General features: G+C 32.6%; 1 protein-coding gene across 3 annotated transcripts in view; it reads left to right on the top strand.

The window, feature by feature from the left end:
- Positions 1–23,781, top strand: part of LOC149945624 (uncharacterized) — a 62,045-nt gene extending 38,264 nt beyond the window's left edge. For all 3 annotated transcript variants that reach the window (XM_090174305.1, XM_090174303.1, XM_090174304.1), the window contains exons 7-24: positions 2,019–2,234; positions 4,149–4,616; positions 4,765–5,100; positions 6,578–6,904; positions 9,811–10,208; positions 11,263–11,345; positions 13,580–13,900; positions 14,671–15,161; positions 15,902–17,208; positions 17,719–17,813; positions 18,113–18,277; positions 18,411–18,618; positions 19,834–20,069; positions 20,128–20,345; positions 20,839–21,108; positions 21,371–21,419; positions 22,326–22,530; positions 23,595–23,781. In XM_090174305.1, the coding sequence (XP_090030431.1) occupies positions 2,019–2,234; positions 4,149–4,616; positions 4,765–5,100; positions 6,578–6,904; positions 9,811–10,208; positions 11,263–11,345; positions 13,580–13,900; positions 14,671–15,161; positions 15,902–17,208; positions 17,719–17,813; positions 18,113–18,277; positions 18,411–18,618; positions 19,834–20,069; positions 20,128–20,345; positions 20,839–21,108; positions 21,371–21,419; positions 22,326–22,504 (5,367 nt within the window). In that variant the 3' untranslated portion in view covers positions 22,505–22,530; positions 23,595–23,781. The remainder of the gene's footprint in view (positions 1–2,018; positions 2,235–4,148; positions 4,617–4,764; positions 5,101–6,577; positions 6,905–9,810; positions 10,209–11,262; positions 11,346–13,579; positions 13,901–14,670; positions 15,162–15,901; positions 17,209–17,718; positions 17,814–18,112; positions 18,278–18,410; positions 18,619–19,833; positions 20,070–20,127; positions 20,346–20,838; positions 21,109–21,370; positions 21,420–22,325; positions 22,531–23,594) is intronic.
- The last annotated feature ends 529 nt before the right edge of the window (positions 23,782–24,310 follow it).

The following is a 24,310-nucleotide window of genomic DNA, read 5'->3' as shown; positions in this document are numbered from 1 at the left end:
ATATGCTTGTCCAAATCGACCTATGTCTCTCCGTACTGCGTATCAACGTAGCCTTAACATACACTTGGAACTGCCGAAGCTGACGTTTCTTTAATCCCGTTTGGTGCAAGGCTAGCTTGAACTTCCCCAAAAGAGAAAAATTTCGGTATTCCCTTAGAAAATTCGTTCCCCCCACAGAGGCAAAAGAACGGTTTTTTGCTATTGGTTTATTTATCTCAGCCCAATATAGTTTCATTCTCGACCGCACAGCGACGCTGGGTTCGAGATATTTTTCAAATCTTTCATTTTCGCGGGAATTGGAGAGACAAGATTTGACATCACATTTTCTGGACAAAGATTCCACCTTGAAAGGGCTTATTTGTCTACTTAGAGGTATCATTAACTTATGATACTAGGAGTAAATAACTATGTCGAGGATATATCCGCACTCATCTTGAACTAGGTTTTCCTTGTCACGAGAGGGGGATGGTGCGTGTTGGAAGACTTAATTGTTAGGCAACCAATGAGATATCAGGTTGATTTGATTGACCTTAAAGGGGAGGAGAGGACTGTGAGGTGTATTGGAAGAAAGGCTATAAAACTTACCAAGATAATCATTCTTCCCAAGAATAAATAAGTACATACTTAGGACCATCAAGAACATTGAACCAAGGCATTAATAATAATAATAATAATAATCAGCTAGGCTAATACCCAAGGCACCACCTTAGGCCTAAGTCATCATGCGACTTTTGAAGCCCTTAATTCAGGTGGCCGGGTTACAATGCGTAGGAGGGTGGTGGCAAGCCCTGCATGCCACGAGATCGAGCCAACAGCTCCCTACACTAACTATTACCGTTACTTGGGCCATACTCTTTTCAGAATGATAATCTATATCAGGGCTGTGTGAGTACTCGGGCTCAGACTCTAATATTGTTATTTTATTACTTGAATGGACTTGCAAGACTTCGCCAAGGCCTAAAAATTACTTGAAAGTCCAATTTTTTCTAGACTATTCCTTTATTTTCCAACGAGTCCACCGCCTTCTTTTTTTTTTAATAAAAGTCCCGTAGTGGCGCTGCGGTAGCGTTCACACAGTTTCTCTATTTGTTAGTCAAAGTGTAACTATTTGAGACAACCTAATCGTATCCAATTGAGGATGCCACACGATTAGGCTAAACCGTCACAAGTTAGGGTTCAGGCCAGGCAAGTTTTATGTAATAATTGTGACACGGATTGAAATCGGAAATATAATCTTTACTTGTTCAGAAATGTTTACGTAGATTATCAACAACTTACAATAAAAGATAACCCTCCTTGGTTGGCTGTCATCTCTCTTCGAATATCTTTTGAAAAGAACTAAAGAACAATATATTGTTCCCGTAGAACAAAGGTGATCAGTCTTCTTGACGAGAGGAAAAAAAAGGAAATCTGAATGATCAAAAACTGCAGCCCGCTAGTCGAACTTTTTTCGTCCTACCGCCGCCGTTTGCAATTTTCCGCAACGCCAGGATTTGCCCTGGCGGTAAAAAAAAACTAAGTCAGAATGTAAACGTTCTGGTCGCCACCTGGGAACCAGACCGGTTACATCAGGCTCGTTAGAGCTGGTTTTACTTTTACTTTCAGAAGTGGAGAGAAGACAATTATAGTTAGAACTCGGAATTTCCATGACTCATTTTGCACTCGATTGAAAATTTAAGACTCGAATAGGACACGTGGTTAATTCTTAAGGACTCGAAGACTTGAATGAGTTCTTGAGAATTGGTGAGTCCAATTTTTTGGGATTTGGACTCGACTTGAAATCCAAAAAGAGACTCTCACAGCCCTAATCTATATGTACTGCAATCCGATGCAAATAAACTTAACCCCTAGGAATCAATAGCTCTTTCTAGTGTTAACTGTTTGCTTGACAAACTAGGATAAGTTTTTTATTGAATAACCCAGGCATCAACCAATTTTTTTAAATTCCTTTGTCTTCCTAAATTATTTAGGAAATTTTATGGTATAATTAATATTCTGAACAATTATATTTTCTGTAGGTTTCTGGTTGTGGTGAAAGTTCCTCAAACAATGTAACTGTAATGGATGGTGCTGTTATGAAAATGACTCAAAGAATTGCTGACCTTGAGGCGGAGCTTCAGAAGTACAAAGATGAAGCGGCTATACCAACTAGGGATACCCCATCTAGACATCAAACTGAACAAGAGCTACGCATTTTGCATCAAGCTTATTCTGAGAAAGATCGTCTTTATCAGGTTCTTATTTACATGCCTCATGTTTTAAATTGTTTAGCTTTTAAAGGGCTCAACTAGCCACAGAAGAGAAACCTGCACCTCTTCTAAACCAGTCCTTATTTAGTTTTTGATATTCCCTCTGTGAGCTGTGCTGTAAACCAAACTACTTACTTTCGTGTTCACCCTTTCGTATCTGCAGTATGTCCTACATTCAATTAGAAGTTTCATTTAAACCAAGGAATACTTCTAATTGTATTAATTCCTGCATAATAATAAAAATAATTTCTCAATGTCCTACCTTCCTCTTCTCGGAATAAAATACTATGTCTATACTGACAAGGAGACGACTCGAGGTGATAATCACTGATTTTGTTCAAACTCGGGTATAGTATACACCTCCATGTACCTTAAAAAACCTGCAAGGGAAAAGTTGTGACGGGCTTTAGTTTTGCCATGGCAACCAAAAACGTTTTTGACAACATTATTTGGGATTTTAACATTGAAAATATCATAGGAATCTGAAGGATTTTAAGGGTCCCCCTGTGAAACCTTTTAAAAATTAAAAAAAATTTAAAATTTCAAAACGTTTAAAAATTTTTTTAATTGATTTTAAAAATTAAACTTAATCAAGTTTAAATGCAATTTGGTCAATTGGGGGACCCTTAAAATTCTTCAGATTCCCATGTTATTTTCAATGGAAATAATTGCTAATCATGTTGTCAAAAACGTTTTTGGTTGCCATGGCAAAATGAAAGCCTGTCGCAACTTTTCCCTTGCAGGTTTTTCAAGTTACATGGAGGTTTACATTATACCCAACTTTGAATAAAATCGGTGATTATCACCTCGGGTCGTCTCCTTGTGAGTATGCCTGATGGCAAGCAATTTTCCACGAACAGAGTTAGTGGACCTGTGTTGTACCCAGGGTTGTCTGATTAATATATTTCTTCGCAATTTAAATCACGTTAAATAAATAAAACACAAGAGCAAGCTGCAGCGGGTTTTAGGATGGCTCCCATCTTTTCTGGAAAACAAGATGAAGTGCGCTCTCCCATTGGCAGAAGTAGAGTTGTGCCAAAATATCTTCCCATTGGCCGTCCTCGCGTTGGCGCACACTATGGCCAAGGCCTGTTTTAACTAAATTAAAATTATCTTGTTACATGAGTATTATTTTTGTACTTCTTTTAGGAGTAAGAATTGATAAAATATAGGTTAAATAGGCTTTTTATTATCCTTTTAATTGTATATTCCATATGAAACAAGGTCTCATGTAAATATATAAAGGCATACTAATAAGTAATTAGGTTATTTATGATTTTAGTGATATTGGCTGATCACTGACGAAGCCAATTTTGAATTCTGCTCTTGAAAATTCAGTTTTTTCATAATTTATTTAAAATATTTTTAGCTTTTTAATAGACAGTGGTGACTTTGCTCTTTCTGTTTGTTAGTAGTTTAGTTAAAAACATTGCTGCCCCAAATACAAAAGCAGAAGGCTGTCCAATTAGTTTATATTTACAAAGTGTTGATCTTAGAAATTAAAAAAATATACCAGAGTAAACAAAACTATAGTTATGTTTGGTAAATAAATTAATAAAATATTACTTCCTTTATAATTCAATATTTTGATAATTTAACCATGAAAATAGAGATCTTTCAGAATTTAGGAATGTGACCAAGTCCTTCCTAAATTGTACATCCAAGACATGTTGTGACAGAAATCCAAAGGTCAATTTCTCACCATCTGGATAAAAATCGTTTATTCTATTACGAATATCCTTGCGCCCTAGAAATTCTCCTTCTCCCCTATACTAAAGTGGTATTATATTTTATAGTTTCTGTGAGCATTCCTATTAATCACACCAACTTTACCCAATCAATCTGACCCTCAACTATTAGCATAATTGTCATTGATGTAAATATTTTATCGTTTTATAGGATGCCATTAAAGAAAAATGCTTATTTATGAAAGAAACTGAAGACCATTATAAAAGCATTATTGCTGTTGCAAAAGAAAGAAGTGACGAAGTTAACAGTTTAAATGAAGTCATACAAAAGATGGAAAATGATATCGAATGCATGAAGCACACCGAAATTGAAGATAAATTGGCAATTGCCAAGCTTCGAGAGGAATTTAACGAAGCTAAAGCCACTTTAGAACGAGAAATTGCCAACAATAATCGTATTGTGTCAGAGGCAGAAGTTCTTGATAGAATTCAAAATGAGCAAAGTCAAGAATTGTCCAAATTGAAGAAAAGACTTTCTGATTTAGAAGAGCTTCAACAGCGCCACCTAATAGACCTCCAAGAAAAGGATAGCATTATTTCATCATTACATTTGAAGCTTAAAGAGACTACTAACTCTTTAGAACATTTGCAAAGCAAGATAATTGTATTAGAAAACAAGGTTTGTGTAATCTTTTATTATATTTCTAATAACCATGACTATCACAATGGTTTGTTTAAGCATATACGAGTTAACTACTGGACTCAATAGCTCATAAAAATAGCTTCAGTGGTTTCATTGTTTCAGATTTTATATTTTTTTATTTTAGAATTTATCCGAAAAAGAAGCTTTGCAAGGAGAAATTGAAGCACTGGAAAGAAATATTGATAGGGAAGATAAATTAAACAAAGCTGTTGTAAATATTAATGTAAAGGAGAAAAACGCTTCTGGGGTACAACCTGTTTCAGTTTCAAGTTCAAACGTAGCGTTGTCTTTCGCTAAAAAAGATGGCGCTAATCATCGAAAAAGTGAAGGAAATTTACGTTGCAAAGAAGCAGAGTTGATTGAACTTCGCCAACTCTATAAAGAAGCTGCCAAGCAAATATCAATTCTAGAACATCAACTCAGTGAAAAATCATTCCAGCTTGAAGAGATTAAAAAGCAGGCAAGTGTATTTTAATTTCTGTTCTATCCATTTCTATCTCTTGCAATAGTGTAAAACCAAAACTACTTCTGTACAGTTTGAGCTCCCAGTTGTAAAGCCATTAATAAATAACATTTTTAAAGCTGTGACCTTTGCTTACAAACTTTGTTGGTGATCTGATCATGAGATACATTATATCCTTAATGAAATTACCAGAAAAGTTATAAAATGGGAAAAAGCAATGCATCTGACCAAGTCCCACACTCCTACCTATCAGATAATAATTATAGGAATTAATCCTATGAGAACCTCAAAAACAAAGTTGATTTGTATAGGGATGCACCGATATGTGTACAGCTGATGTATCAATTATTCGTGGCCGATATATCGGCATTAATATCGGCCAATATTAACAAAGTTATTTATCATAACAATAGTGTATATGATAAAATCATTGGAAAAGATTGTACAATACACTGTCATACCATTTTATTCTAATTTTTCATTAGAAAAGTTTGCAAGAGCATATCCAAATGTCTCTTTTCATGTTACATGATACATATTATCTATCACAAATCAAATAGTTAATCGAGAATTTTCTTATTTTTAAGTTTTTCCTGAAAATATCTTTCTTGTAGAGTAGTAGCACTCTGTAGCTTTGGCCATGGCCGCCATTGTGGATGCCAATTTTTCATGAATAGGTAAAAGCATGAGTGGCGTCGTGTGACGTAGCACTGCCATTGCTCTATGCTGCTATTAGTAAAGTACTCTGATATATCCCTTACCGAAAAATAAGTTGGTTTTTAGTTGGTATTTAGTTGGTTTTCACATTTAAGTTGGTTTTAAGTAGGTTCAAGTTGCCAGCATATTTTAATAAACTATTTAAAGAGGTAATAAGTTGTTTTTAAGTTGGCTGGAAAATACTAATTTTTTGAAGTTGGTTTTTAAGTAGGTTATAAGTTGGCTTTAAGTGGTCTTTATTAAGAGGTCTTTTTAAGTAAGTTTTAAGTTGGTTTTAAGTGGTCTTTATTAAGAAAGCTTTTAGTTGGTTTTAAGTTGGTGTAAAGTGGTTTTTAAGTAGGTTTTTAGTTGGTATTTAGTTGGCATTTGTTCCAAATACCAACTTAAAACCAACTTAAAAAGTTACAAGTCCACTTATTTTTTGGTAAGGGATGGGTGCATCCCTATTTATGTACCTATACTCTTAACATCTTTATCATAATTATTTGGTATTTTCTATGCAGAAATGGATCAGTGGCATAAAAAATTGTACGTCTCTTAAATTAAGTTTGTATTCAGGCTCAACTCTACCATTGGGCTTAGCCCTTAGGAGGGACTATTTCTGGCCCTTAATATTATTTTAAAATTGAATTGTTAAGTATGAAAAAGGGCGCCTGATCTTATTAGCCTAGGCCCCTAGGGGCACGTGTTTGAACTATTAAATTGTTTTTAGTGTGTTTAGATTACATTTTGAAACATTAATTTTGTTTTTTTCTAGAACAAAATAAAATATTCTAATGTGAAACCTGATCTGTCTGGTTCTTACATTGAAATGACTGGTTTATCTTCAGAGAAGCATAATGAAAATATTTCTGAAGCTTCAATGTTAAAGAGAAAACTTAGCTCCAACGAAACTGTGATCCAGGAGATGTTTAAACCGCAGAAATATGGCCATTTTGGACAGACTAGTGATGTTAACCAATTGAAAGAAGAAATTAGCATTTTACTTCTTAAAATTCAGCAACTTGAAGTTAAGAGTGGCAACAAGAAACTAGATGTGAAAGCACCGTTGAACTCTTTCCATTGGGATGCATCAACTATTAATGTAATTGTGGTTTTGAGTGATGTCTAATTTTTAACCACTTAGTCAGAAGTGTATAATAACCTCCTTTAAGGGGAATTATGAACGTTGAGTCAAATCGAGTAACAGTGGAGCAATATGTAACTGGCCAATGAGTACTTCCACTTCTTTTTTAACCACTGTAATCCTGGTCATTGGTTCAAATTCTGGCTTTAAAAATTCTTTTAAATTCCTTAAAATTTAGTGTTTGTTGTTTTAATACAATGACTGTATTTATTGCTAATCATACCCTTACCAAAAAATAAGTTGGTTTTTAGTTGGTATTTAGTTGGTATTCACATTTAAGTTGATATTAAGTTGGTTTTAAGTGGTCAGCATATTTCAGTAAACTAGTTAAGTTGGTAATAAGTTGGTTTTAAGTTGGTGGGAAAATGCCTTTTTCTTTAAGTTGGTTTTTAGTGGTCAGAAAATGACATATTATTTGTAAGTTGGTTTTAAGTTGGTATTTAGTTGGTTTTAAGTTGGTATTTGTCTCAAATACAGACTTAAAGTATTTCCTAGACCACTTATTTTTTGGTAAGGGATTGTAAGACTAAATTAGGAATGGTTAAGCTTTAGCTAGCTTTATAAGCATCTGGGTCTTTTAGTTAAAAATATATTATTTTAGAGCTATGCAAAAAAGTAAGCTTTATTGGAACACCATATTTAACCTCTGTATGTAATTTCATTGCGATTGATAAAAGATTTCACGTGATCACACCCTTACCAAAAAATAAGTCAGCTAAAAACCACTTAGGACAACTTGTTTTTCAACTTGGTTTTCAGTTTGTATTTGGGACAAATGCCTACTTAAAAATAACTTAAATCCTCTTTATTAATCAACTTATTTCCAACTAAACCAGAATCAACATTTACACTTAACTACTTAAAAGCAACTTAAATCCTACTAGGGAAACATCTAAAAACCAACTTAAAAATATTATGTAATTTCTTGACTACTAATAACCAACTAATTATAAACTTAGCAAAAGCAGTATTTTCCTACCAACTGAATAACAACTTATTACCCCTTTAATAGTAACTTGAAATATGCTGACAACTTGAGCCTACTTAATACCAACTCAATATCAACTATTAACGTGTATACAAACTAAATACAAACTGAAATCCAACTTATTTTTTGGTAAGGGCAATAACCCCACACGCCCTGCATTTTGGGAGTAAGTGTGATCAGTAAGAGGGTAAAATTAATTAATATTTAAATAACTATATATTTGGTATTAAGTTTGATTGGGTAGTTGTGTAGGATTAAGTGGCCATTTTAATGGTACCATCCCTTACCAAAAAATAAGTTGGTTTTTAGTTGGTATTTAGTAGGTTTTCACATTTAAGTTGGTTTTAAGTAGGTTCAAGTTGCCAGCATATTTTAATAAACTATTTAAAGAGGTAATAAGTTGTTTTTAAGTTGGCTGGAAAATACTCATTTTTTGAAGTTGGTTTTTAGTGGTCAGATAATTACTTATAATTTTTAAGTAGGTTATAAGTTGGCTTTAAGTGGTCTTTATTAAGAGGTCTTTTTAAGTAAGTTTTAAGTTGGTTTTAAGTGGTCTTTATTAAGAAAGCTTTTAGTTGGTTTTAAGTTGGTGTAAAGTGGTTTTTAAGTAGGTTTTTAGTTGGTATTTGTTCCAAATACCAACTTAAAACCAACTTAAAAAGTTACAAGTCCACTTATTTTTTGGTAAGGGTATCTTCAGAACTCAGAATTTATAGGCTGCTCCAAAACTATTGTATGGTGGGTAATGGGTATTTTATATTTTCAATCAAGACTTTTGACCTAGTTTAATTGACTGTCTTTTTGTTGGTCCCATTGTAAAACAGTTTTATCTGCCCTGGGTATGGAGCTTGGTGTAGGTTTGCTTAGGATTGGTTTTTAGAATGAAATGAATAGCTTTTTTACAGTCTATGGTTATTTTTCTTTTATCAGGTATTCAAAATAAAATTTTGAGTCTAAATGAAATTTTATTACTATTTACTAAATAAGTTCAGGTTTTCTGTTAATTGCAATTGTTACAGAACCCATTTTAGCCATTTTTTTAAATTCTTGCATTGAAATACATTCTGATTTTAATCAATGCTTATTTTATTAAAATAAGTTTATTATCAAGACCCATGTAAGGTCTAAACTACAAAGGTATCAAAAAGAAAAGTCAATATATATTTAAGGTTAAAATCCAATTACCCTGATCAAAGCAAAGAAACAGGAATAAAAACTTGGTATTTTTACTTGTTTATATTACTTTTAAAGTATGGTTTCACTTCTGTTAATTACTCTTAAATGTACTTACATATTCTCTACTAACTAATGTTTAATTTTGCTGAAATTTTTTAAAAGTAACAAAATGATGTGCCTAGATTTAAAAAGAGGCCTTTTTCTGTTCTGTGACAATACTTAAATGTCCTGAGTACACTTCTTTAACTCTTTTTAACAAAGACTTTAAACAAAACAAAAGTTTAGGTATTTTTCAGTGCTCAGTCAAAGTTTTATTATTATGCTTGACCCAACACTCTGCCATGCAGTGACAATAACTATTGAGCAGCAGTTAAACTAAAGACTAAGTTTTGGTTGCGATAATTACAAAAGTGTCGCCAGAAATGATCTTTTAGTTTTAGTTTTGATTGTGATATATTGGCCAAGACGTTTAAGCTTTTGTTTGGTTTTGTTGTGTTTTGGTAAGGAAACGTAAAAATAATTGGGAATAATTAGCGTTAAATCGTTATAAAGTTAAAATACAAAGGAATTTAAAAAACCATTGGTTTTAAAAAAATTCACCACCAAACCTGGATCTGATAATATCCCTTTAAGATAAAGTCATAATTTGAAAGTATGGTTTTTCTTGGCTAATCTTTAATATGTTTGTGATGTTTTCCAGAATGCGGATTGCTCGCTTAGTATAGTGGCTGAGCAGCAAAGTTCAATTGCTGAATTTTTGAACAGTTTTCAAGGAACTGCTACCGACAGATTGTTGCTAAATCACGTTTACGAGTTGCAACTGTTTCTCCAGAAGCTAATAATGAATGAAGATGCGAGTAATCTTAGTCAGGAGCTTTCAACTTCGGTGAATATTCATCACATTAAGAAACTGTTGGTGGCTATTGATCGTACTCTGGATGAAAGTCAAAATGAGGCATCTATCCTACTTTTGGAGAGAACTTTTAAACCTCTTCCAGCCTCCATGGAAAATCTTGAAGCTTCTCAAACATTAAAATCTGATTCCGAAAGCGATGGTACTAGCAAGGATAGAGATATGTCCATTATATCATCACATAGGTAATGTATCATTAAATATAACTTCAAATTTTAAAATGAAGCTAAAGCTTCATTATCAAAAAAAAACTCCATGGTAATTAGGTTTTTGTGACTGATTTGATGGTTAAATTTGAAATATATTCAAATTTCTCATTGCATGGGCAAATTAATAACATTTTTGAAATTTTTATTTTCATACAATGGCTATTCAAAATGAAAAAGTTGAATTATTTACATTGAATTATGACTATTTGAATCAGCCAACACTGCATATGGAAACTAGCATCTTAGCATTGTACTGAAAATATCTTAACTGTTTAAAAAGGGAAAAAGACAAACAATTTGGGAGAAATCATTCTGCTGCCGTTAATGCTGCCTCTAATTCTACACACCTATCTCAACAGTTATGGTTTTTTAATTTTTATATCCAATTCATGTATTACATTTAATAAAAATCAGAAAATTTCTATTACCATAAGCCTATAATATTGTTCCATAAGTTTGTCACTTAGGGGAATATTTTACTGAGAGGTAGTAAAGAAGTTACGTCATCACAAGAAGAAAATCTCACTCTAGTGAGGCGATGTCAAAGGCTACGATTGATTTGGGAGCAAAATGGCGATGAAGTCCGTAATGTAGTCTTTCTTGTGAATAGCTCTCAGTAAAACTTGCCTGTCAAAAGTAGGAAATGTCACACTTGTGTAACAATATTATACACTTATGCTGTTACTTATATGGTCAAATAATAATAATAATAATTTTTTATTAGTTATGTTTTGTTACAAAAGTTGTGCAGGGCTAAGTCTTTAAAAGACTTAACTCAATTTTTATTTATTTAAGCGTCATGAATAGAGGTTAAATAAATAGTCCTTATTCATATGCTTTGTGGTTTATTTTGTCCGATATTTATATTTGCTATTTACCATTTTACCGTAATTGCGCACTTTCTCCAAATTGGCTTCACATTTCAGTGATATCTGCCACTATTGTATTAAAAATGCGGTATATATACCACATTTTTAACACAATATTACAGAATTCCATGGTACTAATTTGTTTGTATGTTTTATTTCAGTTATACCAAAGATTTTGGAAAATCCATAGTTGATGACGCTTTGAAAGATTACTCAAATTTTAAGGAAAATACATTGGCTAAAGGTGAGAGAAATGCTGAGGTTGCTGAAGATCTAGTACTTAAAGATATAACATCTGAAACGACCAGTAGTAATAATAGCTTTAAGAATTGTGATGTCCATGACATTAAAAATTATAACCGTCTAACGAGACGGAGATGGTCTTCTTCTCCTTTCCCCCAATTACCCGATCCTTCGACTTGCTTTCAAAACAGCTCTGATAATTCTGATACAAGTGATAGTGGAACATGCCCCTTAAGCTTATTTAGTGAAAATGGTGGTTCTGTTAGTAACTTTGAAATAATAGCTACTAGACGAATCACCTCAAATAATTTAGAGGCAAACTGTTCAGATGATAATTTGAAAACGCAAGCTAATTCAAGACAAAGACCCTTACTTTTGCCAATTCAATCTCATCATTCTGAAAATGTTCATACTCAAGTGCCAGTAAATGCTCAAGTGGATGAACTTCAAAAGTTAAACCGCCAAAGAACCTATGACAGTAGATGTTATGCGTGTGGACAAGCAGCTGCCATGAACAATATGTCAGTTCAAAATGTCAGCGTGATGCCGCCACTGCCTTACCAGCAGTGTTCTAATTGGGTTCTAGAAAGAAACTGTAATCTTGCAACTAATAATTCTCTTCCAAAACCTGTTTGTTCAACTGTTTTACCATATAATTGTAATATGTCATCTGAATCTGATATATGGTCTGAACCAGATCGTGCAGTATCATTAGATCGCATGGGTATAAATTCGAATGCACTTTCATCTTTTTCAAAACTTGAGCCGGAAGGCTGTTCAAATGGAATTTCATTTTTTGAACCGAAAAGGTCGCCAAAACGTGTCTGCCACTGTGGAAATATTTGTAAACACACAAGACAATGTGTGTCACTTAACTGTTGTTGTGCTCAGTGCAAAACTGGTCTTCAAGAAAAGTGTTTGAATAAATCTCACAAATGCTGTCTTCATGCTAATAATGTCACAACTTCAACAAGCAGTTTGGATAGTGGTGAAATGGGGAACTCGAATTCAGGTTTTTGTGTCTTTGCAAGATCTCAGTTCCAATATCAACGTAAAGATCTGAATAACCATAGAGGATCATCTTCTGGTAAATGCAATGTTAATAACAACTGCACTATGCTTTTGCAGCACTCCAAATGGAAATTAACGATAGACTGATGTTCAGTAAATTCAACACTATAAGCATGTTTTTTTGTATTGTAAAATTTTGTTGAATGATGCATGAATGGTTTTTAAAGCTATAGAGGAAATTTAATTTATTTGTTGTATACATTAATATATTTTGTTTCATTTCGAAATGTATCCAATTTGAAAATTTGTTTGTTTTTAGTTTTCAGTAATTTATTTGATTTGGAAAAGTTAAGAAACATTTTGCATTTGTTTCTAAAAATTTTGGTAGCTTTCGTTTTAAAACAATTTACCAAGGGTGTTCCACAACGTTGGCAAGCATAATAGAGAGACTGAATTTTAACAAAATTGCAAGCCACTGCCTCTGGATGTACAGAATTAGAATTTTACATTATCATTTCAGACTTTATGAATATTTCAAAGGAATTTTTTTTTCATTTTTTGGTCCTTAACATTCCATAAATGTCATTAAAGTACAATAGACTTATTTTTTTATTTTAAATGCTTAGAGACTTAAAATTTCAATAAAGATACATTGCCACAAACAGTGTTGAAGATATTCTTGTAGCCCCTCCTATAGTGGCATGATAAAAAAACTTGACCATGAAAGATAATAATATTTCCTTTAAAAGGATTTAGAAGCGTCTGGTAGATTACTTTTATTTTTTTTTGCATGTTAAGTACAAAGGTTTGCCTCTGTTTTAAAATAAGTTTCTTAACTTTCATTCACCCAAATATAATGTATTTGCAGTTCCTAAAGTGACATAATTACAGCAAGTGGGTCAATTCTTAAAACTTTCCAATCCTGAAGATATTCCCAATAATGCTATTAAGGCATAGTATGTCAAAGATTAGAATGGGAACATTTTATTGATGATATGCTAAAAAAATAATTCGTGATATAGTAGCATTTACATTGACCACTTGAAACTTTTCACAGATATTTCCATTACCATAATTTTTACTTTGTGAATTACATTAAACTAAAAATACTCTTATTGACACACCTTTGGTAATTATGTCAGTTTTAGTTGTACGAAATCTATTAAGTATAGCAATTAACTATATCTTTTATGATTTAAAATTTTCTCCAATGAATTTTTTAAGGTACAAAATTTAAGCAAATACCAACTTCCAACCCAAAGGAGCTTGAATTGTTGGTGCGTAGAATCGAAAATTCAGTGGAATTAATTTTGAGGGAGTTTTCAAAGTATAATAATGAAAGTCCAAGTCTTGTCCTCCAACTCTTGGACGCGTTGAAAGAGCATAATGGGAGTCAGTTGTCAAGTCTACTTAAAGGACAGATTTTGAACGCTTTTGAAATTTTGGGAGAGAAAATGGATTCTTTATCGACTAGAACCAAGGAAGTTTACTCTGGAATAAGTGCCTTAAATGCTCACTTGAGTCTTTTTGACACACCAAAAATAGGTAACAGTTTAGATTGCTTCATTTTGTTTAAAAAAACTATAACATTCACAACAAGAGCCTCAGTGATCATAAGCTGTAAAATTAGTAATTTAGCTAGGGAACTGGATACTTCTAACAGATTTTATATCTTCTAATATTATTAATTTAGAACTTATAGAATATATAAACATACCCTTCTTTTTTAATATGAAGCATTTGTGGGAATTATACCTGTAGTGATAGTAGCAAAACAATTTCTGTTAGGAAGTTAAATATACTGACCAAATTTACAAAAATAACTCGAAGTTAAAATAAATAATTGGTTTCCTCTTAAAATTCAGTTTTCATCAAAAATTTACAACAAATTCAAAGCATTATTATTAAATGTGCTAGAAAAATTAAATTATAAATACCCTTTGACAAACACACTGAAAATACAATGTTATTAATTTGATTAACAACTGGAAATTAATACTATGTAATTTTCTATTTATTGAAATGGCCAATTATTTTGAGGCCAAATTAGTGGAATTCGAACAATTATCAAAATACATTACTTTTAAAGTTAGTTATCCGTGCATCAGTTTAAATCCATATAGAAATTGGCCTGCCTAAAAATAGTAGTAGCATATTAGAACTATTTCTATAAAACATGTTACTGACAAACTGGTAAATTTTCGTGTATATATAGGGTGAACCTATAGCCTGTATTTTGTATGAATATTCCTATTGTTGATTCATTTTTGATAATGGCATATTGAACAAACAATTAATTATTACGGTATCCTTAGACTTTCACAAGTCCAGTTTCATGAAACAACTTTCATCAACATCAAACAAACCATCAACAAATAATGAACAAAGTTTTGTTAGTGCTGATGCGGATCAAAGGGTCTGTGAGGATAGCGTACTTCAGGAATGTGAAACTAACTTACTTCATGAATTATCGAGTGATATTCACAACATTAATTCGGAGGTTTCCAAAGATAGATACAATTTGGAAGTACTTAGAGACTTCAATAATCAACTAGTCGAAAGTCTACGTTCATCTTTAGATTGGGTGAAATCGGTCAATGACACTGAATTAAGTGATGTTATTGAAAAACAAGGAGTGGAAAACATTCTTAGTGTTGGTGGCCATGTAAATCGAGAAATTTCACCAACTAGTTACAGTGAGGAGGTCGCTAGATTGAATGCAATGCTCCCAAATTGGGTTCGTTTGAATAGAATGCTCTATCAACTTACAGCCAAATCTTTGAGGGACAAAAAGCAAGCTCTAAAGGTTTGTTTTCCAGTTATTATTAGTTGTTGTATTAGCTTTACATACAGCCACCACCTTATTCTCTGTAACTCATCATCTGTTAGACTTATAATTTAAACATCAATCGAGAAGACATAACATACTGATTTTATCTTTTACCCATTTTAGTTATTTTGAATATTTTTGGGTGGTAATTGGCATTATGAAATAAAGTACTCTTTGAATGAAAATTACATTTTTCCAAACCCCATGAACCCCTACTATCGAGAACGTATATATGTATAAGAACGTTGAACGATCAAATTCGTGCCTGGTGCCATGATGCAATCGGTTACCGAATAACTCTGCCCAAAAAACCGCGTCCGGCGCACGCTAAAGGTTAAAACCGTTGTAGTTCAAGCACGCAGGTTTTTGGGCGGAGTTATTCTGAAATCATGGCCAAAGTGATGCCTATTGTTCAACGTTCTTATACATGTACATTCTTGCTACTATGTATTAATTTTCAATAAGGTTGTTATCCAATTCGCCTGACAAATGCATAATCACTTCTGGTTATTGGAATTTGGTGCCAATTGATTTTTTATACAATTTGTCAAGCAATATTTTATTTTCGACCCTGAAATTAAAAAAAATTATAAATTAATGTTATTTAATTATATTAACTATTGTTCTCTTTTATATTAAGTTTATCCTGTTTTAGCCCCAATTTTTTGAGCAAATATCAAAATAGTAATTTTTTTAACAATGTTCTTTGATTGTAGGTTGCTGAGGAACAAGTTGGGAATTTGAAAAGTAATTTGGAAATAAAGTTCAAGGATTTAAAACAAGTTCAAGACTGGAATTTGAGGTTACAGAATGAACTGGATTGTGAAAAAGCGTCATTAACTTCAACGCAGGAGAGGCTGACATCCATTCAAGAAGCGTTTGAACTGGCTTCAATGGAAGTTAAATCTAAAACTGATGAAAATGCAAAAATTTGGGAAGAAAATAAGATTCTTAAAAGGTCAATTGAGTCCAACGCTTCAGATAGCAGTGCTTTAAAAGAGCTTTGCAATAAACAAAAAGATAAACTTAAAGACATAAAGTTACAAAAAGAGAGTGTGGAATTTCAGTTGGGAAAATTAAAAAACGAATTTGATTCCTGGATTAGCAAAATGGATAATGAACTCCAGCTTCAAAATGACTATGTCAACCAAATACAAATTCTGAAAGAAGAAATACAGCACTTGGTAAAGAGCAGAAATGAGATTGAGCAGGACAAAAATGAATTAACCTCAAAAGTAACAGACTTAAGAAAAGAAGTTGAAAAACACAAAGTGACTGAGAAAAGTTGGCTAGCTTCGTACAAGTCTTTGCAAATAGAGCTTAATGAATGCAAAATGAATCTTGAAACTCTTTTGACTTCCAAAGATAGCGGTTTTCTAGGTAAAGGCAGTGTAAACTCAGGTCTTCACGAGGCTCATCTCTCAAATAATGCAAATTTAGAAGAAGACTGCAAACTTCTCGGTGAACGGTTGAATGAGGTTCAGAAAAGGAATCGAGAATTAACATCTCAACTGAAAAGTGCAAAAGATAAAATTAAAAAGTTTGCGGATAAAGACCTTCAAGAACTGGAAATGCAGTTGTATGAAGCGTCGAAATTCAAAAGTGAAATTGAAGCAAAATTACAAGCGGAAACTAAAGCTAGAATTGAAGTTGAAAAACTTGCAGTTTCTGAATCTAAAGCTAAAGCTGAGGTGGAATTGCAACTTCTGGCTCTACAAGACGCTAACAATGAAAATGCAAACGTTTATTGTAATGAGAAATCATTATTGGAAAACCAAGTTCAAGAACTTTTGCTTGGAATAGAAAACTTGAAACTGAAGTCAAGAGAAATAGAATCTTTGAAAGAAGAACTGAATAAAGAGAAGGAAAGATCCGCGCGGTATAAAAGAAATTATGTTGCTGTTAAACATTCTCTCAAGGGTAAAAATCAAGAACTACTTAACGAAATAGATAATAGTGATAAAAAAGTTGGAGGTAATCTGGGTGAATCATTTAAAAACTGCGATTCAAATTCCTCTAATAGGTAAGTTTTATATTTTTAAATTTTTAATTATGTTTTATAATTTTAGTATATTTTTGTTATGATACTTAATTTAAAATGTTGTAAAGTTATTTCTCCCATAACGGATGTTTTGATTTTGGCTTAAAAATGTCACTTATCATAATTATGATAAGTGACAACCTTTAATTTTTTTGGTACAAAAATTTTGTAAGTTAATTTAATTTAGTGTGTTTAAACTAGGAGCAACAAACACAGTAACCCACACAATATTTCATTGGTTAGACGCTTTAGCGCCTGCTACTGTCGGAAGGGGAAAATTTGGAAATTGTCTTCCACCTGCCTGTAAAACGTTCAGCGTGAAGGCTCATCCAATGAAATTTGTACACAACACTGCATTAGCATGTTTAAAGGCTAGCTGCATTTTCCTTGTGTTTGTACCTCCTAGGTTTAAAGAATATCACAATGTACAGGGATTCCATTTAAAATTCCGTTATGACATAGCCATGTGATTTCATTGTTTTTTTCTTCCAGCTTCAAGCATCTTTATTCTGATTTGAAGCTCTCCAAACCTACTTCTGAATGCAGTCAGCGAAATGCTATGGAATATATATCTGAAAATAATGATGGTTTGTATTTTTTTTTTAATATATCTTTGGTTAAAAAAAATTCAAATATCAAAAGATAGATGATATTGGGCTCACAAAGATTTAGTGTGCAATCTGATAAGAAAGAGCTCAGGCTATTCTTGGATATAGGCCAGTGGTAGAGTTGTATTCATAATCTTATACCACATTGCATCACTGATATTTTGCAAATTTTTTCATGCGGTAAAATTGAGAATGATTATTGATACTGTTAACCCCAGATTTTTATTTTTAAAATACAATTGTTGTTGCTCATAAAACCATTAATTTTTTTCATTTAGGTGAAAGGAGAGACATTCAAACTTTTGAATGTGTTAACATCATGGACTTACTTCTTCAAATAAATTTATTGAAAGCCGAACTTGAACAAAGTAAAAAAGCCAACGACCAACTGACAAATGAGATACAAAACTACGAAACTCATTACAAAACTACGTCTACGCAAGGTAAGGTATTGCTTATACCCTCATTGCTATTCAAATTTGAAGTTTGGGGTTTAAATAAGTGAAACTTCTTATAGCATTTAGCGTTTTTATGGTGTGGAGATTTATTCCCTGATACTTTTTCTTACTCCTATAGTTGATCCAATTTCATCCGAAGGATTCATGATATTATCAAATGCACCTCAACATAGCCAGAACAAGACATCAGTTACTATGCTAAGAACTGGATCGGCAGTTGAGAATGATATGATAAGTTCTTCAGAAAGTTTACTTCACTCTAGAGTTGTCCAACAACTAGGGGGAGCCTTGAGTTCTGGTTCTAGATTAGCTGCAGAATTTAGCTGGTAATTATACATTCTAGCTACGTATTTACTATAATTTAGAAGTACAGTACATTTTGGCATATTAAACTAGTAAATAAAATTTCCCGAGAATTTATTTAGTCAAGATTATTTCTTTAAAGAAATAAATAAAAACCACTATTGCACAGTAAAAACTTGGTTTATTAAAAACGCTACAGCCGTTCCCCTATATCGAAATTCTTAAAAAATAACAACCTTTGTTTTGTCGCGATAAAATATATTTCTCCGCGATATTTCTCATTTTGTATCCGCCTGACGACGACGCCGGTTAGTGCGCCGAAATGGCCGTAGCGTTTTTTAAACAAAGTTTTTACTGTGCAATAGTGGTTTTTATTTATTTCTTTGAAGTTTTAAATGTACAGGACAGTTCCATAATATTTGTAGTCAAGATTAAATAAGTATTATAAATTGAAATAGTTAAAAGTATAAAAATTTCCGAAAGATGACCATAGCGTAACCTGTCGGAGAGAGAAAAGCAGACAGTTTTCTGGAAAACCTTTTACATTTAAAAAACATAATGATATCTACCATCTGAGTTTTTTTTATTAATTTAACATTAACACTATTAGTATATAATATTCTTACATAAGTGTGGCACTTCTTATTCTTCACATGCAAAAGTTTCACTAAAAGCTATTCACAAGACAGACTGCATTACGGATTTTGTCGCAGTTTCGCGTCCGCTTGCTAACGCATCGCACATAGCCTTTGACAGCGCCTCACAAGGGGGAGATTTTCTTTTGATGATGTCACTCCGTTACTAGCTCTCATTAAATTATTTCCCAAAGTGACAAACTTATGGAACAATATTATAGACTTATGGTACGACTCATTAATTATCAAAACATAACTTCATGAGAATTCAAAATTCAGTAAATTTTCTCTTAGTTAATAATTTGGTAAGTAAATCTGCTAAGTTGTCCTAACAAAGTTGATTTTAAAAAACAGGACGGCTTTTGCCGTCGTTGATATCATATGACGTCAACCATAGGTCAAGGTTATTGGGGTAAAGGTTACTAATGTATAGTTTTTAGGTCAAAGTTCACCGCAAAAATCCCCCTCTTCGACATAATGCAAAGAAACAATATATATTACATGTTAGTGCTTCAAGTAGTATTCTTAAACATTATGCTTTAATATTATTTAAAATCTATTATGATTGACTTAATTATATGATTTAAATTTTATTTACTCTAGTATCCAAAATGAAGTACCAGTTCGGGATATTGATACTGACCCAGCCTTCTGTGTCCGAAAAGTTCCTTCTGATTTCCAAAGTAGTAATGAAGAAATCCAATCAATAATAGCTGGAACGGGTAATGTGGAGACTGCTTATCCAATATCTGTGTATTCGTCACCTGACCTGGGCATAGAATCGGACCCAAATAGAGACAGAGACTGGAGTAGATCGCCATTAAATGCATCATCAGACGGTATATATATTTAATGTACTAAATGTTTATCTCCAATAACATTTTTATCTGATTATAGGTTTGAATGTAAAAAAGCAAATCAAAATCTCTCCAGTTGATAAAAGGGGTGTTTTATCGAATACTTCCACTTTGACAGTATTAGGACGTTTGGGTGATTTAGTATTATTGAATAAGGAAGTAGAAGAAAGCTCAGCAATTCTTCAAGGAATCAAAGCCAGGATTATTGACAGAATTAAATTTCTTTCTGAAAAATATAGTTCCACAAGCCCAGCAAAGGTATTTTTGTTTTTAAATTTCTTTAGTGATTTAGCTTACTTTATAATGAAAAAACTACTAGGTAATACTTTAAAAAATAAACACATTGATTTGATTTAAAAAAATATTTTATTGGTTATTATACTTTTTATGGCTAGTCTTTCATAAATTGATTGATAATTGGTATGCATTAAATACATAATTGTTTATCATATACCACCTGAAAGAATTTAAAAAGGCCTATTTTTTGGTCTTTACTATATGTGTATGTCAAGTTACACAGGAAACTTGTAGCTTCTGGTGCTACAGATATGTGTTGTTTCTTATAAAAATCATGTAAGAATTAAGGCAAGAACACTGGACAATTGCATTAGCCTCTGTTACATACTTTGTAGCAAATTATTTATGTCAGTAATAAATTGAAAGCAGATAAAATTTTACTACAAAACACTTAAGGGTTTATTCTTTAGTTACTTTAATAAATTTTTGCTTTATCTGGTGTATGTCTTTGTAGAATTTGGAATATAGTACCTTGAAAGAATTGGACGCTAGTTGCTTTAAACTGCAAGTTTGCCTTGATAAAAGTACCTCTTTGATCAGTACATTTTGGATTGATAAGTCCCATGAAGAGGGCCCACCCAAAGCATCACTACTGAAAGATGACCCAACTGATAAATTATTAGCTCACTATATAACAGATGCAGAAAAGCAAGAATTGTACAGACTACGAAGAGAATTTGAAGAACAAGGAAAAAAACTTAACGATGCACTATCTGAGCTAGCTGTAAGTAAATTACATTTTATTCAATGTTATCCAAAACAAAATGTCATTCCAACAGCCACATAAAGGAAAAAATATGCCTTTACCCGCAGGCACTTTCGCTACTCCCCACTAATAGTGAATAGCAGACTAGATAACCTAATCACCAATTCCATTGGTCTCTATCCTCTGGTTGGAACAGGAGTATATAGTCCCATGTTTTTCCAATTATGATTCTGGTGGATCTGTTTTATAGAGACATATTTTGAATGGTTTTATTATTTAGGGTTATCAACGACGTAAAGAGAAAGTTGATAAAGCTATCAGTAAACAATGTAAGTCTTTCACTACATTTTGTGTCAAACGGTATGATCATATTTCTTTAACATAGCTGCTAGGTAAACTGAAAATCTGCTAAATGGTTAAAAAATTACGTTTATGTTTTTATTGAGATGATTTTTGGCTTTTCTCCCAAAGTGAGAGTTCCCCCTTCCCCCCTCTTATGTTGATTGGGGAAACTAGACCATGATGACCTCGGATCATCTCAACATAATTGTTCTCCCTAACTTCTTGTGTTCAAATGTTCAGTTAATAATAATGTACTAAGACCGATCAGCCTTAATCGGACTCCAGATTAAGATCACTCATAGCAGATCCATAAAAAAGCATTTGATAATTGTAGAACTAAATTAAATAGCTTTCTTTCTATTATTGCAATTCCTGACACAATCACTGTTGCGTCTAGTGTTGTCCAGTACTTTTAAGAAAGCTGCTAACAATATTTGTAAGATATATATCCCTCTCTTGTAAAGCCTGTTTAAAGTTTTTGGGAGCTGAAAAGCTATACCACCGTTATTTAACAATAACCTGGAGTATATAAAATGAGATTGAAATTGATAAAAAATGTGACAAATAGTGATGGGCACTTCCGATAGAAAACTGCTGGTGGTCTCACGCTCTCAAAATGGAATAGGCACTCCAGAATTTCCGCTAAATTTTGAGAGCCTGAATAGGCGCACGTAAATTTCCGCTCATTTTTGAGAGATGGAAGAATAGGCACTCGTGATATCCGCTCAAGTTTGATAGCTGAAAGTATATTTTACCGCTCAATTTAGATAGCTGAAAGTATATTTTACCGCTCGATTTAGATCATCCATATTATCTGTAAATATGTTCTTGGTTTTGTGTGCTTTAATAATGTGAAAATGAATTCTTTCCTTGTTGTAATTCATCTTTTATAGTAAGTAAAACAAAGCAAGTTTTGAGGAAAGCTAAAGGAAACCTCTTAGATGAACAAAAAGCAACAGCAAATAATGAAGGAATGGCTACTGAGAAAAGTGGAAAGACAATGCATATTGCGAATGACAATATTTTTCCAAAACAAGTTGCTTCAACACCTATGGTCAAGCCATTGAAATAAATTAGTTTCTTATTACAATTTTGAAGGTAGTTTTATTTTAATGTTTTATACTGCTATTAGTCAGAATTCTCTTAAATTAAGTTATTTACCTATGAGACTTAAAACCTTTTCGCTAGTAGAATACAACGCAAATATTACACTATACAACCCATAGAAAAATTCCCTATGCACTTTGTATTCGTTAATACTGGAAATAGTTTTTAGTCTAATTTAGTTACCAATTCAAGCTAAAAAGAGTATTATTATTATAGTTTTAGCAAATGTGTAATACATGTAAGTTGAATTTACATTCATAACATTAACTTTGGATGGTATCTTCCACAATACGTCATAAAATTCAATTATTATTAGTACACAGAAGAAGTTGATGAAAATTCAAAAAATAACTTAAAGAAAATTTGTCTAAATTCTTTACTTAGGCCTTAAAAAAACCAATTAATAATGAAGTACGAAAATATTTTTATTTCATAATAAGGAAATTTGTTGGAAGTACGTGTACCACCTTCAGAATTCAAAAGTGCTAGCTATTATTGTTACCATTTGTAACATATACTCATATAAAAAATTTCAAATGAGACCTTGTACAACATGGAAAATTTAATTAGTGGACTGAAATTAATTTTTTTTATATTTCTTATGATATTGAAAAGGTTACGATGGAACAAAATCTTGCAAGCAACAATGCAGCTACACTAAATATTGAAACTAGAAACTTCCAAGGAATTCTGAACTTTTCCAAATCATCTCCGCTATTACCGTTTCCAATCTATTAAGTCATGATCCATGTTTCATATATGATTTGGAAGTGTGTTAATTTATGTCATATTCCGTAAACAAGATTACTTTAAAAAATACATAATGGCATACTTATGAATGATTATGTTACGTATGATGGTACAATAATGGCATCACCACTTAATAAGATCATTATAGTATAATATTGAAAATTACCATCTCATAGAAACCACTCCACTATTTCCTTTTGAATTTTACCATAAATACTGAAAAAATTAAGGTTACTTCATTTTATTTTTTAATTTGGCATACATTGGTGTGTATTAATATATTATATACTTTTTTCTACCTACAGGTATATTCACTTGCACCAGCATGTAGTTCATTCATGAAAACTGCCTTTTTCATCATTTTTACCTGAAAAAGTGCCAAAAATTATTAGACAATATTTACAGCAGTATGTAATGGCAAACTTGCATTTTCAAAGTTGAGTGACAAAAAAAATGTTTTATATTGTAAATTGTATTTTGACAATTTTAAATTGATGCTGTGCATAATAAAAATTATTTTCAGTACCAAAAGATTTATTCAATGATAATAGACATCCTTCTGCGTTGAGTTTGCAAGTTCTCTCCCCACTGGTTTAAGGGGTTTTCCCCCGAGTTCTTCGGTTTCCCCTTCCATAAAAACTTGTTGAGGTTAACGGTAATAGTTAGTGTAGGGAGCTGTTGGCTCTATCGCGTGGCATGCAGGGCTTGCCACCACCCTCCTACGCATTGTAACCCGGCCACCTGAATTAAAGGCTTCAAAAGTCGCTTGACGACTTAGGCCTAAGGTGGTGCCTTGGGTATTAGACTAGCTGATTATTATAGACATTTAATGCAAGTGGTGACTTCAAAGATACACTCTTCTTCGCAGTATTTTCCTGGGCGCGTCCATGTTTGGTTTTCCCCTTCTGCCCCATCCTCCATTATGGATACCCAAAGATTGGATGCTAGACTCCTCCGCTGAGGGCAGAGGCAATGGCCGACGAGCGAGAGGCAAGTAAGAGGGGTAAAATAAAGGCGCGAA

This window comes from Leiobunum rupestre, chromosome 5 (assembly GCF_980474605.1).
Source record: "Leiobunum rupestre chromosome 5, qqLeiRupe1.1.hap1, whole genome shotgun sequence".
Classification (NCBI taxonomy): Eukaryota; Metazoa; Arthropoda; class Arachnida; order Opiliones; family Sclerosomatidae; genus Leiobunum; species Leiobunum rupestre.
This window is presented reverse-complemented; position numbering and strand designations above follow the sequence as displayed.